Source organism: Podarcis pityusensis (genome assembly GCF_964106645.2).
Source record: "Podarcis pityusensis genome assembly, chromosome: 1".
NCBI classification, from domain to species: Eukaryota; Metazoa; Chordata; class Lepidosauria; order Squamata; family Lacertidae; genus Podarcis; species Podarcis pityusensis.
The window spans coordinates 64,930,948-64,945,670 of NC_138028.1; the positions used below are offsets into that span (position 1 = coordinate 64,930,948).

At 40.8% G+C, this 14,723-nt stretch overlaps 1 protein-coding gene across 9 annotated transcripts in view; it reads right to left on the reverse strand.

Annotated features, from left to right (window-relative positions):
• DCDC1 (doublecortin domain containing 1) overlaps positions 1–14,723 on the reverse strand; it is a 266,837-nt gene that overhangs the window by 209,438 nt on the left and 42,676 nt on the right. For all 9 annotated transcript variants that reach the window (XR_013979717.1, XM_080982413.1, XM_080982412.1 and 6 more), the window contains exon 8: positions 3,661–3,827. Coding sequence is in view for 8 of the 9 variants with exons in the window: in XM_080982413.1 (XP_080838539.1) it covers positions 3,661–3,827 (167 nt within the window). In the remaining variant the exon portion in view is untranslated. The remainder of the gene's footprint in view (positions 1–3,660; positions 3,828–14,723) is intronic.

The window sequence follows — 14,723 nt, forward strand, 5'->3', positions numbered from 1 at the left end:
ACCCATGTTTTGTGCCTTGCTGATCTTAGTGACAGACAGGACTAATTGTTTACTATGTGAGCCTAAAGGACAGAAATGTTTAAGAATCATTAATATCATTTAAAAAGGTATTTCAATCTTCTCTTTGGCCTCTGTTTAGCTGTGCTAGGATTGTGAATGACAGCTTCCCTGCTTGAAGCACAGGGAACGCACAGCCTTCCTCATTCACTGATCACACTATGGCCTTTTCACACGTTCCTTCCACAGTAGTGTTTGTCCCCAAACACTGGGGCTCAGCACAATGACATTCCTGTTCAACACCCCCACCAACAGCACAACTACATATCAAGAATGCTAATGAGACAGGACAGCCCCTTCACTGGAAGTGTTAACTGCACTTCATGCTTGCATGTTTATGCTATTTCCACACTTGCTAATGAATTTTTAATATTCCAAGCATAGCTTTGAACAATTTCATCCTGCAGAAATTGCAGCTCGAAGTAAAGGCACTTAAATACACACTGTCAAAGCAAAGTTATTAGCTCTTTTATCATATTTGCCGTTAAATACAGAAAACAAGATGTGAAACACAGAAAACAAGATGTGATCTTTTAGGTCTAAATTAAGGCGCACAAATCAAGAAAACAAGAGGTTTAAACACACACTCGTTTTAGCACCTAAATACGCCACATAAATAAAAAAATCTAAAATTCTCAGGAGCATTCGTAGATTTTAAGGGAAGCGTTCACTTCCTGAAAATCACTTATCACACGTCTCAGCTAAATGCTCACAGGACATTGTGATTTTAAAGTATGACTTCTAGAATACAAAATATTACTGTAATTATAGTATTTCTACTTTTATTTTTTTTGTTGGGGGGGGGACATTTTCTCTTGTCTTCAAGAAGTCGTAAGTTCCAAACAGTATCATTTTTCCTTAATCCACCCTAAACATTTTCAGTAAAAGGCCTGTAAAAAGTATTCACACTTTTTTATGACATGGACACAGGGACAGAAAATGGTCCCTGTGTGAACTGAACATTTTGACTCAGATCTCCGCACCTTAAAAGGGCAAGATGCAACAAACTGCTAGCATACCCACTGTTGCTGACATGTAAAGTAGACCTGCAGAGAAAGTGGTATGTTGTGCATGTTAATTCAGATGGACTGAAAAGCAGAAGGAATATTTTAATAGCGTAAATACCTACTGCTACGCAGGTTTCGTCTGCATGCCCCAATGGAACAAAATGAACTGGAAGGTATTTCTTCAACATTTGAAATGCTTTCTTTTTAATTAAAAAGGATAACGCTAAGGTAACTGAAAACAAAGGCAGGGTACAGCTAAGTAAAACTTGAGCTGAGAAACAATCAAGCTTCCTCTGAGCACACACAGCATCATCAAAAAAAAGCCACTCTCTCAAAACAGTTTGCCTAGGCAAAACAATAGCCACTAAAGCCTTTTGACCTGGCGTGCTAGTTTATCACAGGTGAGAAAAACATACGGTACAAGTGCTGATGAGGCACTCACATGACACATGTCAGCACAGCCACATTCCTCATTGGGTGGACTAACTAGTCTGAACAATCAAAAACCTTCTGGCAAGAACAGGAGAGTAGGGCCCAGCTGCATGGCATGCCTGTGAGCTGCGTGGCATGCTTGGTCTGGTTCCTTCTGCTGATGCATTAAAGAAGAGATGGGTTACAGCTGTGCATTGGGACATAGCTATGGAGGGCACACAGAGGTACAAGCGAATTTTGACAATGGCCTGTGATCCAAACAGGGCTGTGCAAGAACATAAAACACTTGCAAGTGGGCACAGGGAGAATGATTTTCCACGCCATCTGTGGCCTGTTGCCCACACTGAATGTTTCTGCAGAGTGTCCTCTGGCCTTTAAGAATTAGTAGTTTTTCAAGATGCAACTGACTGGAGCCAGAAGAGGGAGGCTTAGTGTGGAAAGAGTGCATGTCGACTATTGTGCTCTGTTCTTTGGGCCACATTCAGTTATTAAAAATTGCATATTACTGTATGGGGGAAAGGAGGGGGGGAAACAGAAATATTTTAGAATACACTTAACCAAAATAAAGTGATTTTAAGTATTTGAAATACTTAAGATACCAGTGTTAAAATCTTAAGTTACTTGAAAAGGACAAACATTACTAAACATGGGTCTTCAGTTGTATTTATTCTTTCTGTACTGTTGTAATTGTAACTTACTATGATCAACAGCCATAGCAAATATTCTTAACCTGGGTATAACTTTCATATTTTAGAACTGCCTAATATTACCTCTCTTTTTTACTTCTAAACACTGAAATAAGTTTAAAATGGTATCCGCTTTTATAAAAGCAAAAAAGGGTTCTGAATCAAACTCAAACTTTTACTGTTACTAGTTTATGACTCTTAAAACCCAAAGCACTATGAATAGCAGATGCCCTTTGTTCTACACTAATTTGGTGCAAAATTATGATTACTGAAACAAAACTGAATTACATTTGAGAGATATTTTTCATTAAAGAAAAGAATGTCTTTCTGATGTAGACCATTTCTACTTCTCTGTTTTGCATCAAAGCTGCCTTTTACAGGTGAAATAAAAACTTTAAAAATAAGGACCAAATAAGGATCAAGTGTAGTTCCTCCCCCACCCCCTCCCCCAGTATTAAAATAGGTCAAACATTTGCTGAAAGAAGGCTCATTTGCCTGCTTCTGTATTCTTGATTACTTGTTGTAGATCCCCATCAGCTCAGGACAAAACAGTTTATTTCAAAGTAAATGATCATTTCTCTTTATGAACCTAACAGCAGGAGGTGCTGTATAAACAGCATGACTGACATCCGCTTCCTCCCCCCTCCCTTCATGAAGACTGAGAGCATGATGCATTCATCTTTTAGTATGTGACCCAATATATCTTGTAAATCTCAGTTTAAGATGCAATATTAATTTTTGCTCTGATAATTTTTCATGCCAAGAATTTCAAGCACTTAAAAAAAATAACAAGCGAACTATACTAAAACTAACAGTTCTGAAAAGGCATACAATATTTGTTCAGTTTAGGTCAATTGTACTAATATGCATTAAAACATATTTCCAAAAGGTTAAAAAGAATACTGGCATGCAGTGCAGACCAAATGCAAACTAACTACATTCCATACCTTTCATCTATAAACACACATACACACACAAAATAAATCTCTGTGCTGGGTATAGAATGTAAATGTATTTTAGATGCCTAACAGATTTCTCATGCAAATCGCTGAAGGCTGCTCTTCAAAGTAAAACATTAAGAAAATTTCAAAACATTAAGAAAAATGTTATGCTTACATGACTTTACATTTAACATATCTTAACTATATTTCAGTTCTAGTTATTTCTACGGGGGGGGGGATGAAATGAATTCTGAGAAACTGCAGATGTTTCACTATTAGTGACCCTATCCTAAATAGCTATATATAATTTCCTTAGAAGGAGAAGTGCAGCACAAAAAGATTAGGCATACAACACACTGAAAGGCATACACAATTAACTCAATCGTTGAAGAAATACTTCATCTACCTATTGCATATAAGAGCTCATGTAATACAAGACAGCCTTCCTTATGACACAGTGCCAATCACAGCCTTACTACAACTAGTGCATTTCATATCAAAGAAAAAGCAGCTGTTTAAAGACGTGGGATAACTCACCTGATCACAGTAGTTTTTAGCAGACTTTAATCGCTGGTGCAAGGCCAACAGTACTCCTTGGATATATATCTTTGCTCCAGAGGGGCTGAAACCTTCTCCCTTAGAGACCCAAAGAGGTCCTCGCAGAGGTGTGATGGAATTTTGCAGGCATTTGTCCAGCAGAGGAACTACACAAGGGGAAGGAAAAGGGGGAGAAAGGCATTCTTTTGACCCAGCTGAAACACACAGTCTGAAATGCATCCCCAAACCCACAACTCTTAACATCTATTATTTATATCTGACCTGGGTTAAGTCTTAGAAAAACAGATCCTGCATTTCGAGTGGCCACCATGAAGGATGTATTTATATTGAGACACCCCCCATGTAAGACTCATAAGCCTTGTGAGCACACCTGAATAGTTTTGAAGTGTGTCTAACTAGCTGCACAGAGTGTCATGGTGTGCACTGATTGCCTTATCTTCTCATTTATCACAGATGAGTTGGAACCAACCTTGCTGAAATCTACTGGCATTGTCCTGATAAAATTGCAAGCTCCATGTTGTTTCAGAGCATAGCTTCCTGTCAATGAGTGTATATGTTTATAGATCAAGCATTTTACATAGCTGATAATTACTAAAATAGAAACAGTTTTATAAAGAAATTTTTACTATCATCTTTTTTATTATTTGCATTCAAAACAAGTAACTTCCAAAGCAAATAAATCTGCTTAGTATAGCATTGCTGTTCTTTTGATTGAAGTGGATGGGTGAGTGGAGAGCAGGACGACATGTATGTAGCATGTAAGGCACTGGGTGACAACATACAGTATGCTTTCTCTTCAATCATCATTTCCTAAAATATGTTTGAAGAACAGACACAACTTTCCAGATAGTAGGCAATTTTTTTTTACACTAGTAACTATAGGTATCTTAACTACACTGTGTGATACAATCTCTTTATCATTATCAGTAAATCCTGAAGCCAAAATATGCTTATTTCTCCCTTGGCTCTGCATCATAGATACCAGCAGATTTAGGAATATGAAGAAAGCTTATTTCACTTTATTAACCTATGTGCTGATAAATTAAAGGAGTGGGTGAATCCCACCTCCCCCCACCTCCACTCTGATAAAACTTGAGAATTTCCCCAGAATTTTAGTGGAATGAAGGATCCGTGCGCAGCAGCCGCAGCAGCCCCCAAAGGGTGCTGCCCCCAGAAGGGCCTCTTTGTAAATGCAGTTTGCCCCATGCAGATGCTTGCCCTCCAGCTGACCTGATTCAGCAGGGAACTCCTACACTGAATCCTGGTGAGCCTTGGCACAAATTAAGCTCAGAGGCTGAGGGAGAAGGAGAGTCTTCCTATAATTAGAAGAGGGCAGGAAGGGGGAGGTGAATCTAGCTTTGTGAAGGGTTGCTGGAGAGAAAGGGTGAGGGACTAAGAGTGGATTTGTGTTTGAAGGAGAACAGAATACCTGCATTCTGTGGTTACAACCTTTGGGGAAGAGGTGAGGGTCACTGCTTATTTCTAAAGAGAGAAGCGCTGGGTGTTTAGTGTGCTCACGTGAGACAGAAATGTCTTCACTTTATAAGTCCTGCTTCTTCACTATAAATGTGTGTGGTCGGGGAGACTGCAGTTTCTGGAGGGTTAAGTGAAAAGCACTCTGCACGTGCTTGCACACATATTGTTCCTTAATTCTAAGTGAGCGGGGCTGCACTCTAGATTACTTACTTCTGCTTAAGTATTCTTTACCATGTGACCAGTCTTGATCTAGTTTCCTATTGCCATAAATATCCTCAAAAGTTTAGAGACTAAATTACAGAAAAGCAATATAATCTTGTGGTAATTCTGGACTCCCTCCCCCCTCCCAGAAATCCTGTTTTGTGACACTAACTGCTTTTTACTTATGCTCCCTGGCCACGAGCAACATTTTATCAGGGAGGGGCCCATGATACTATGAGTGGGGACAGGGAGGTGTGAGGTGAGACAATCAACCTCTCCAGTCACCAATGGCCAAAGGTGTTTCCTTGCCTCCTTCTTACTCCTACACCCAGCAGTGTGCTTCATGAACCATGCAATAGGTCACTAGAAGCAAAGCCTCCATGTCTGCAAGCAGGGAACCAACCAGAAGCCAGATCTTCAAAACAGAAGTGTTGTGTTAGGATCAAAGTACAAAAACACAAAAGGAAATAGGGATCAGACGGGGGGATGGGTGTGTTTTTTCTTGTGCTACCTCACTTATAGGTGGGTCTTACCCTTATTAATACTCACATATATGAGAGACAGAGCTTTCTTCCAGACAAAACAACTGACCGTTTACATGGGGTAGAAAAGAGAAATTTCAGTTTGTTGGGTGGGGGGTTTAGAGGAACACCTGAGGTGGAGATTATCCCAAAATGCAACCAATGGGGGTAATTATATACACATTCACACAATTGGACAGGTAGAGAGACTGTGGTCCAAACTGCATAAGATACAAAATTTTCCAGTTGAGTTTCCCCCACCCACCCCTGCAGGCCAACTTTGACAGGTGGGGACTCACATATCAATCATCTGATGTCATAATGAAGTCAGGTGACTGACAAGTGAGTGCTTCTTCACAGAGGTAATGCACTGATGAAGCAGCACTCAGCAGGACTAAACTCTCTGCTCATGAGTTGATGAGCAAATACTTCAGTCCTGGTCTCTGCAGGAGTCAGGTCATAATTTAACTCTCTGCTCATCAGTTAATGAGTTTGGGTGAAATCCACCTGCTTCGGCTGTGTGTGCCACCTATCTGCAGAGAATTGGAGGGATGCAGCCTGTGGCATTTGTCCTCCTAGGTATGACATAAGGAAAGGGTTAACTAAGTGTAAAATGACTAACCAATAGGAACCCAAGGGGAGGAGTTAGAGTTGTTAAGAAGTCAGTGTGGAGTTAGAGAAGAGAGAGAGAGAGAGAGAGGACAAGTCTGTGGGTTGGGTTAGTCTGATGTGAGAGAGTGAGAGAATATGTTAAGAGGAGTCAGTCAGTTGAGATAATTAGTCAGAAGGTATTAGGAAGATATAGGCCGGTAAAGAAACTAAAGTTAAGAAACTGACAAGAATTTTATCTGAGAAACCATAAACTTGTTAACGCTTATAAAATAAACTTGTTTATTTGGTTCAATTTTAATAACTGTCTGGACTCAGTGTGTACCCGAGAGTAACAGGTTGGTGGCAGTGGGGAAGCGGGCACAGTGGTGGCACAGGGATCAATAGACTGTCAAACGTCCGGGGACCCTGTGTGATCGCCACACAGCCAATGGAGAAATGACACCCACATATCAATGACAGCCATCAACACTTTTATTTTCCCCAAGGACCTATTGGTGTGGCCACCCACTCCCTCTAGTGCTCCCTGAGATGCTGCCACCCGCCCCAATGCTTCCCTTTTAACTTGTGTGGGCAGCAGCCAGTGCTGATCAGCTCCCTCTCAAATTTGCTGTGATCCCTGTTGGGTGTTGAAAAGACCATGCCTGAACTTAAACCACACCACTGATTTCTGTGCCGACTGTGACATGGATCACTCATTGGTAGTGAGCAAGATCCATCTCCAGCCAAAGAAGGCCCATAGTACAAAGCATAAAGCATAAATAGTCGGAGCTGAACTTTGTGAACGCTTCTCTGATTCTGTTAAACAAGCTCTACTGAACTGCTCCAAAGATAGTGTGGAAACAAGGTGGAACCACATCCAATAGGCACTCTACATACAACACAGCCAGGTCCTCCTTTGGCAAAAGAGAGCAACAGATCCCTGAGTGGTTTGAGGCCTGCATAAAAGACATGAAACCTGCTGTTGCTGCAAAGTGTGAGCCTCTCTTCAACTACAAGTGTGCACCCTGCAAAAAGACTTTTGCTACATAGAGAAAGGCAAGTGATAAAGGCAAGTGAGGCCCAGCAGAATGCACCACTGAAAACCTTTTCGGGAGAGATCATCACAGACCACAGCAACAAAGCAATGGGCAGAGTACTATCCAGAACGGTACTCGCAGCAAAAAGTGGACTCTGACATAGTCAACAGTATCCAGACTCTATTTGTCTTGGAAATGCTGGATGTCCCTCCTGTGCCTGAAGACAGAAAGGTCATGCCATGGTGCTTCTGCAGCACCACAAGTGGATGCATTCATCGGTCCCAGCTGCAACAAAACGTGTCTCTCCCACTTCGGTCTCAACAGCTACAACAGGCGCTACAACCTTTCAACAGCTTGACCTCACCCCCAAAGGCGCACTCCTCCATTGTCTCCTGAAACAGACGGATGCCAACAAGATTCCTGGGTAATTTCCAAGCATGTTCTAAAATACTAGTTTAACTTGAAGCCCTATGTGGCTTGAGACCCAAATACCTGAAGGACCATTATGTTCACATCAATTTGGCTCAGGCAATGAGGATTTTATCAGTAGCTTCCTATGAGTGAGGCAACTGAAGAGAGGCCCTTCTATTGTGGGACCCCATCTGTGGAATAGGGTTACCAGGCTACTCTGAAGTCATTTTAGAGCCATAGTTTTCAAGATCTTTTAAACCCCTCCTGTTTTATTGCTGTTTTTATCAACTATGTTTTATCGTTCTATTTCTGTTTTGTTTTATATTTATGTTATAAATCATATTTTATTGATTTATTATTTTAATTTTGTTAATCACCCTGAACATTTTTATAACTTTCAAAATTTAAATCACCTGATATTGTATCAAAAAGCATGATACATATATCACAACTCAGAATACCAGGTGTAAACTATCCATTCAAGTCTATTGGACAAAGTTATCTTAAGTGAAAGTGCTACAGCGCCAAATCATATTTGGGTCAGAGCAGCTGAAAGTTATCACTTACTGTCTGACTGACCTCACATGCTCACACTTTCCCCCCAAAACATGCACAAAACTGTTCAAATACTGTTCTAATTCAGGGATTCTACTGGGAGACAGATAGGTAACTTCAAACGCATCTGGTCTCTCCTTGTCTGCTTTGCACAGGATGAAGGTTACAAGTGATCTGTGAAATTCTGGCTTACCATGTGAAACAGCCTTCCTTTCGAGCACTTATATAAATGTGGGAAGGTTCTTTTTCACCAGTAAGAAATGTTCAAATAAATACAGGATCCTCCCAGTTCATTAGTTAGCTTCTACCTGAAGTGCTTGGAACGGGAATGCATTAAGCCCAAGATCCACTCCTGACCTGAACCAAGGTAGAATTCTAAGACCAAATAACACTCTACCTTCTCTGTCAGAGGCAGGATACTTCTGAAGAGCAGTTGCTAGAAGCTGCAGGAGTACTGGTACTCAGGTCTTGCTTGTGTGCTTCCCATAGACACCTGATTGGTCACTGTGAGAACAAGATGCTGGACTAGATGGGCCACTGACATGATCCAGCAAGCTCTTTTTTGTGTTGTTAACATTTTAACAGTCCCCAATGAAAGATTAAATTGGCGTGGGAATGTTGACATTAGTAGTGGAAGTGCATTGGAAAAATCACCCTCATTTATGGGAACTGTCAAGACTATGCTTTTAAGGCACAAACCAGTTATTGTTCTGATGAGGAAAGCAGGTTTAAACAACAAATTGGTTTGTAACCATTTTAGAAAAGTAGGAAAATGCAAGTGTATTGCTATATGACAAGAAATATATGAAAAGGTATACTCTATAAATAGAAAGAGGGCTATCTGGTTTTGAGAAGTCCATTTTACATGGGGGGGGGCGTGTTTTGGAGGTTCTGGGAACTCTCAGGAAGTTTTCTATTTAAGAAGAAAAATAATTGTCTCTAAAAAGACAAGTTGATCCACAGCATGTTTAATCAAAGGGAATAAAAGCCAATACAATCCATCTCATTCCCTCAACTAAAATTCAAATAAGGAAAAGTACTATTTTGAATTATGAGACTGGAGGTGGGGGGGGGGAGCCAGACACACACTGTGACCATTATCCAGACTGTTAGCCTACTGCTTCAGCGGACTTCCATAATGCAACAACACTTCCTCCCACAAAATCAGCTGCAGGGGGTTGAGGGACCATCAGGGACAGATTTTGGGAATGTGGGCAGAGGGGAGGAAATGCAAGTCCTGTTGTACCAGAGGAACTAAACACACAAAGCATTGGATAATAGTTGTCAAAACTCCCGTCCCATGTGCTATGACAGAGGCTCTTACATGCAAGAAAGTAAGAAAGCTTCAGTCAAGGCTTAGAATGGTTCAGGTCAGGACATAGATACAAATTGCCAAAAGCACTATTAGAGAGTTCAGAACAGCATCAGAGACTGGATTAAAGCTCACTAAAAAGACTCTTTTCTCTCTACATGCCGGTGCTCTTGGAAGCACATGTTTCTTCAAGGGGTGTGGCTCTCCCTCCCATTGGTGATGTGATGGGGGTCAGCCCTACTGGCTCCTCACTTCCTGACTGTCCAATGCTCTCCTCCATTGCTAGGGAATCTCTCCAATTCATGGGTGGGACAGGACAGGGAGCTTCCCAGCCTCTAAAGGCAAAGGAGCAGAGCTGACATCACCTCAGGCTTCTCCCTGCCAATGGTGTCCTCCATACCCTCCCCTCTTCTTCCTGCTCTGACAGCAACTGCCAACCCAGCCCTGAGCCATTTGGGACTGCGGGGCTCATGACCTCTTTGTGACGAGGGAAAATGGTGCTGACCTGATACTTCTGCTATATCACACACTGGAAGAAAGCAACTTCAGATGCTATGGCCTATTGCCATACAGTGAAAACCTTTCAGCCTTACTTAAGAACTATTTGAGTTATTTTGTACGTATCTAGATTAAAAACTCCCCTTCATGGATCACTGCCTTGCCGTAGCGAAGGGGCTTGAATAACTCTGAGAAGCTATGAGCTATGCCGTGCAGGGCCACCTAAGATGGACAGGTCATAGCCGAGTGTTTAGACTAAATGTGATCCACCTGGAGAAGGAACTGGCAAACCACTCCAGTATTTTGCCACAAAAACTCCATGGACATAAAAAAGGAGAAGCTTAGAGAAGAAAGTGAGAGTTTCCAAGGCATGCTCTGGTTGATGGGGTCATGGAGAGTCGGAATGACTAAGACGACTAAACAACAACAGATTAAAAACTACAGTATAAGAATTATAATCACCCTTCTACCAGGTTACCACTCTCTTATTCTTGTTAGTCTCTTTTTTGGGCCCCCTACGTCACATATTTGAAGTAGCTGCCAGATACCACCAAGTTTATCTTTTTCAGCCCTCTTAATGTAACTTATATCTCAGGGTGCTCTTATGGGCAATAGTAGAAAAAATTAATAAGAAATGTGTTTCAAAACAAAAGCCTGGATAAATAATAATAATGTTGAAATAGCATCTTAAAAATCCATGTAGGGCATTCAATCAAAACTTAAATAAACATTTGGTTTCCGCCGCCTTCATCAAATAGATTTAAATGATTTTTTAAAGAAGATTTTGTTCTTTGTGTGACTGGTGGGAGTTTTTAATCAAGCATACAATTAGGTGGATGATTTTTTCCCCATACTGTTTTGGTAATGGTGATGCAACTGTGGGACTCACAGCCCTTCGTGTACAATATTCAAAAGTGTGGTCTGCAGACTCAGCCTGAGTGATGGAGGGAACACATGCTATGTTTAAGTGATCCTGACGTATTTTACTCAAACAAAACTAATCTAACAGCTGTTGTGTACTTTTGTTTATGTGTTATATGTCAAATCTTATTGTCCCCAAGGTACTTATGAGAGATGCTTTAGCATTCACTCTCTTAAATACTGATGCCTACCCGAATTTGGATTTTTCCACTATTGAGCAGAATGACAAGCACACGATTGCTGTACTTAAAGCAATCTTTCACAGCTGCCTTGCTTCTTCACTGATCCCATTAAATTGACGGCATATGCCTGTGGGGTCTACAGTGTTACAATACTGCAGAACAAGATGCTGATTTGTATAATGCAATCTAACAGAACATGGCTTTATTGGGGATGAAACGTTTCTTGGGTCATTTTTTACTTTACTTGAGTAACATTTAATTTAGATACTCGTCCCTTGTGGCCTTTACAGAGTACCTGGTTACGTTAATTGTTTAGATGTTCGTGAACTCTGACACCCAAATGGGTAGCGAGCATGAAATCCTATAAAATTCCTTCATTTCTAAAATGCAACATGAGTCATGTCTTTTCTAAAACTGAGTGAAGTCGCTGTGTATTAAATATGCTGCCACATCTTCTGCTTGAGCAAGTGGACCAAAATGGTGTGAATTGTTAATGCCTTGCTGCTTTGGTTCACGGCTTGTGATTGATCATTTGTAACTATATCTACTCCTTGTTCCATGAAATCAAGTATGGAGTAATGGGTTCATCAGATTTTTGGGTTAAATTGAGAGTGAAGAGGTACTGTGTGTGGAAATAAGAGTTGCCATGTTCGGGGCTGGCCTTGTAACAGCATGGAATCTAAAGGCGATATTCAAAACCAAATCACTCATCATACGCTTACTGATTCTGAATAGGGCCCATTTGCAGGGGACATTTGGTAGTTTTCCAATAGACTTTATGCCTCTTTCCTACTTCTATAACTGTACATACAATGTTATAGAAAAAGTCTACACAGGTCAAAGTAGAAAGGATATTTATACATCTTTCTCTATACAAATAAAAATAGTGTTCAACTTTATTATTCAATTCTTTTTCACTCCTTGTATTATCAATATATTTCAAGAACTCCGGCAATAAAAGTATCATTCAGCACTATAACTTTGAAACAACTCTGTCACCATTATTTAAGCCTCAAAGCAAATAAATTTGTTATGCTAGCCTTAGGTATGCTTTCAACTAGTGACATTTTTAGCTGGTGGCTGGCTACTGCAACATGTTAAGGTATTACTCAAAGAGTGATGTGCGGAATCAAGGAAAGTAAAAGCAAATAACCAGAAGCGATTGCTCATTGTTGTTTCATTACTAAATGCAGAGTCCAGCCAAGCACTTAAGTCTTACTAATTTCAATGAAAGCAGATGCCCAACACTACCATTTAAACCAATGGGTTCTAAACTTGATTAACTTTGGCTTAATCTTGACCAATAGCTTCTGAAGACTTGAAAAAGAATGTGTATCCCAAACTACTCATTGTTTCCACGGCTTTGTGACAAACAGCCATGCATAATTAATCTCTGTTAAATTAAAGTAAAACATGATCAACTGCATCAGTTAAATATGACTGCTAGAAGCTAGATAGCTATACATTCTATTTTTGCACCTTAGAATAAAATGTATTTATTTAGCAAGGTTTATATACTGTTCAATAACAAAGTCTAAGCAGTTTACGTAAAATGGTATCAAATATTCATTAAAATAGCAATAACATTACCAAAATATAGATAAAAACATCAGGGTTTTTTAAAAAAAATCAAACAAACACAAATATATGTAATAAAATTACATGTCTGGATAGATTTGCATAAACAAAAACATTTTTAGCAGGCACTGAAAATGGTAAAATGTATGTGCCTCTCTAATACAAATAGGCTGGGAATTCAAGAGAATAGGTGCAGCCACAAAGCAAACTTTGAACTGTAACACAAAATTTGAAGAGCATGTATTACGAGAGTTACTACAAACAGGAATCCACAATTCTGCTCACAATCCTTAATACTGCATGAAATATACTTGGGAGTCGAGAGTGGATTTCATGCTCTTTATTCAGCTCATAGTGGTGAGGAGGAATGGCAGTTCCCCCAGAATGTCTGCTTTATATACATTATTTACACAATGGCTAATTCCGGGAGTCACCTGTAGGCCAATCAGGTTGCGGATTCACTTCCACCTGGATCACCTCTGGGAAGAATGGCAAGAGAAACCCCAAACATCCTCTCCCATTTGGAGCTGAGGAAGTATGTGGATAGTCTTCAAAGCTGCAATGAGCTCAGAAATGTACCACAGCAATGGGTAAGATCAGGAGTCAGCAAACTTTTTCAGCAGGGGGCCGGTCTACTGTCGCTCAGACCTTGTGGGGGGCTGGACTATATTTTTGGGGGGGGGGGGGAGAACAAATTTCTATGCCTCACAAATAACCCAGAGGTGCGTTTTAAATAAAAGCACATATTCTACTCATGTAAAAACACCAGGCAGGCACCAGAAATAACCCAGAGATGCATTTTAAATAAAAGGACACATTCTACTCATGTAAAAACACACTGATTCCCGGACTGTCTGCAGGCCAGATTTAGAAGGCGATTGGGCCGGATCTGGCCCCCGGGCCTTAGTTTGCCTACCCATGGGTAAGATCTTTGCCCCCTTTCCTGTTCTGAGCCAAAGATGTAGGCTCAGTCTGGTGTTTCAGCAATGGGCTGCCAAGGTGTATGGAAGGCATTGGCATACAAAACTAGACTCCAGCCTTCCCGGTCTCAGCTCTAGGTTTGGCACTGGAGAGGAAGATGAGAATCGTCCCTGCAGTAGTGTGGGGTTGCCAATCTCTTCTAAAGGCCAGTGCAATTGCAGGCTTCACATACATACACCCCATACAACCTGGACCTGGAAAGAAGAACATAGATTGTCCATGACCTCATACGGAGTCACAGTATGAGATCAGGGACAAGAAGGATAGGTAGGGTGCTGGAACCAGAAGTTTTGGCTTGTCCAGCAAGACCAGCCCCAAACTGCAGCCTTCTGGCTACAAGGAAGGCAAAACCAAGCTGCCAACACCAATCTGGCTGCTGCAAACCCAAAAGAATATTGTAGAGCTGGAAAAGGGGACGGGGGAAAACAATCAAAGTGAGTAAGGGGCTGGATCAGCTCCCCTATGAGGAAAAGTTACTATAGCTGGAGAACATGATAGGTGTGAAAAAGCTATGCATGGTGTGGGTAAAATGGATATAGGGTTTTATTCCTCTCTTATAATACTAGACCCCATAGTCATCCAATGATGCTGAACACAGAATGACAAAAGGAAGTACTTCTTCAGAATAGAGGGTGAAACTATGGAATTCACTACCGCAAAATGTAGTGATAGCCACCAACTTGGAGAGATTTAAAAGGGGATTAGACAAATTCATGGAGGATAAGGCCATGACAGCTGACTACTGCCTCCAGTACTGCAGGTGGAATGCCTCTGAATA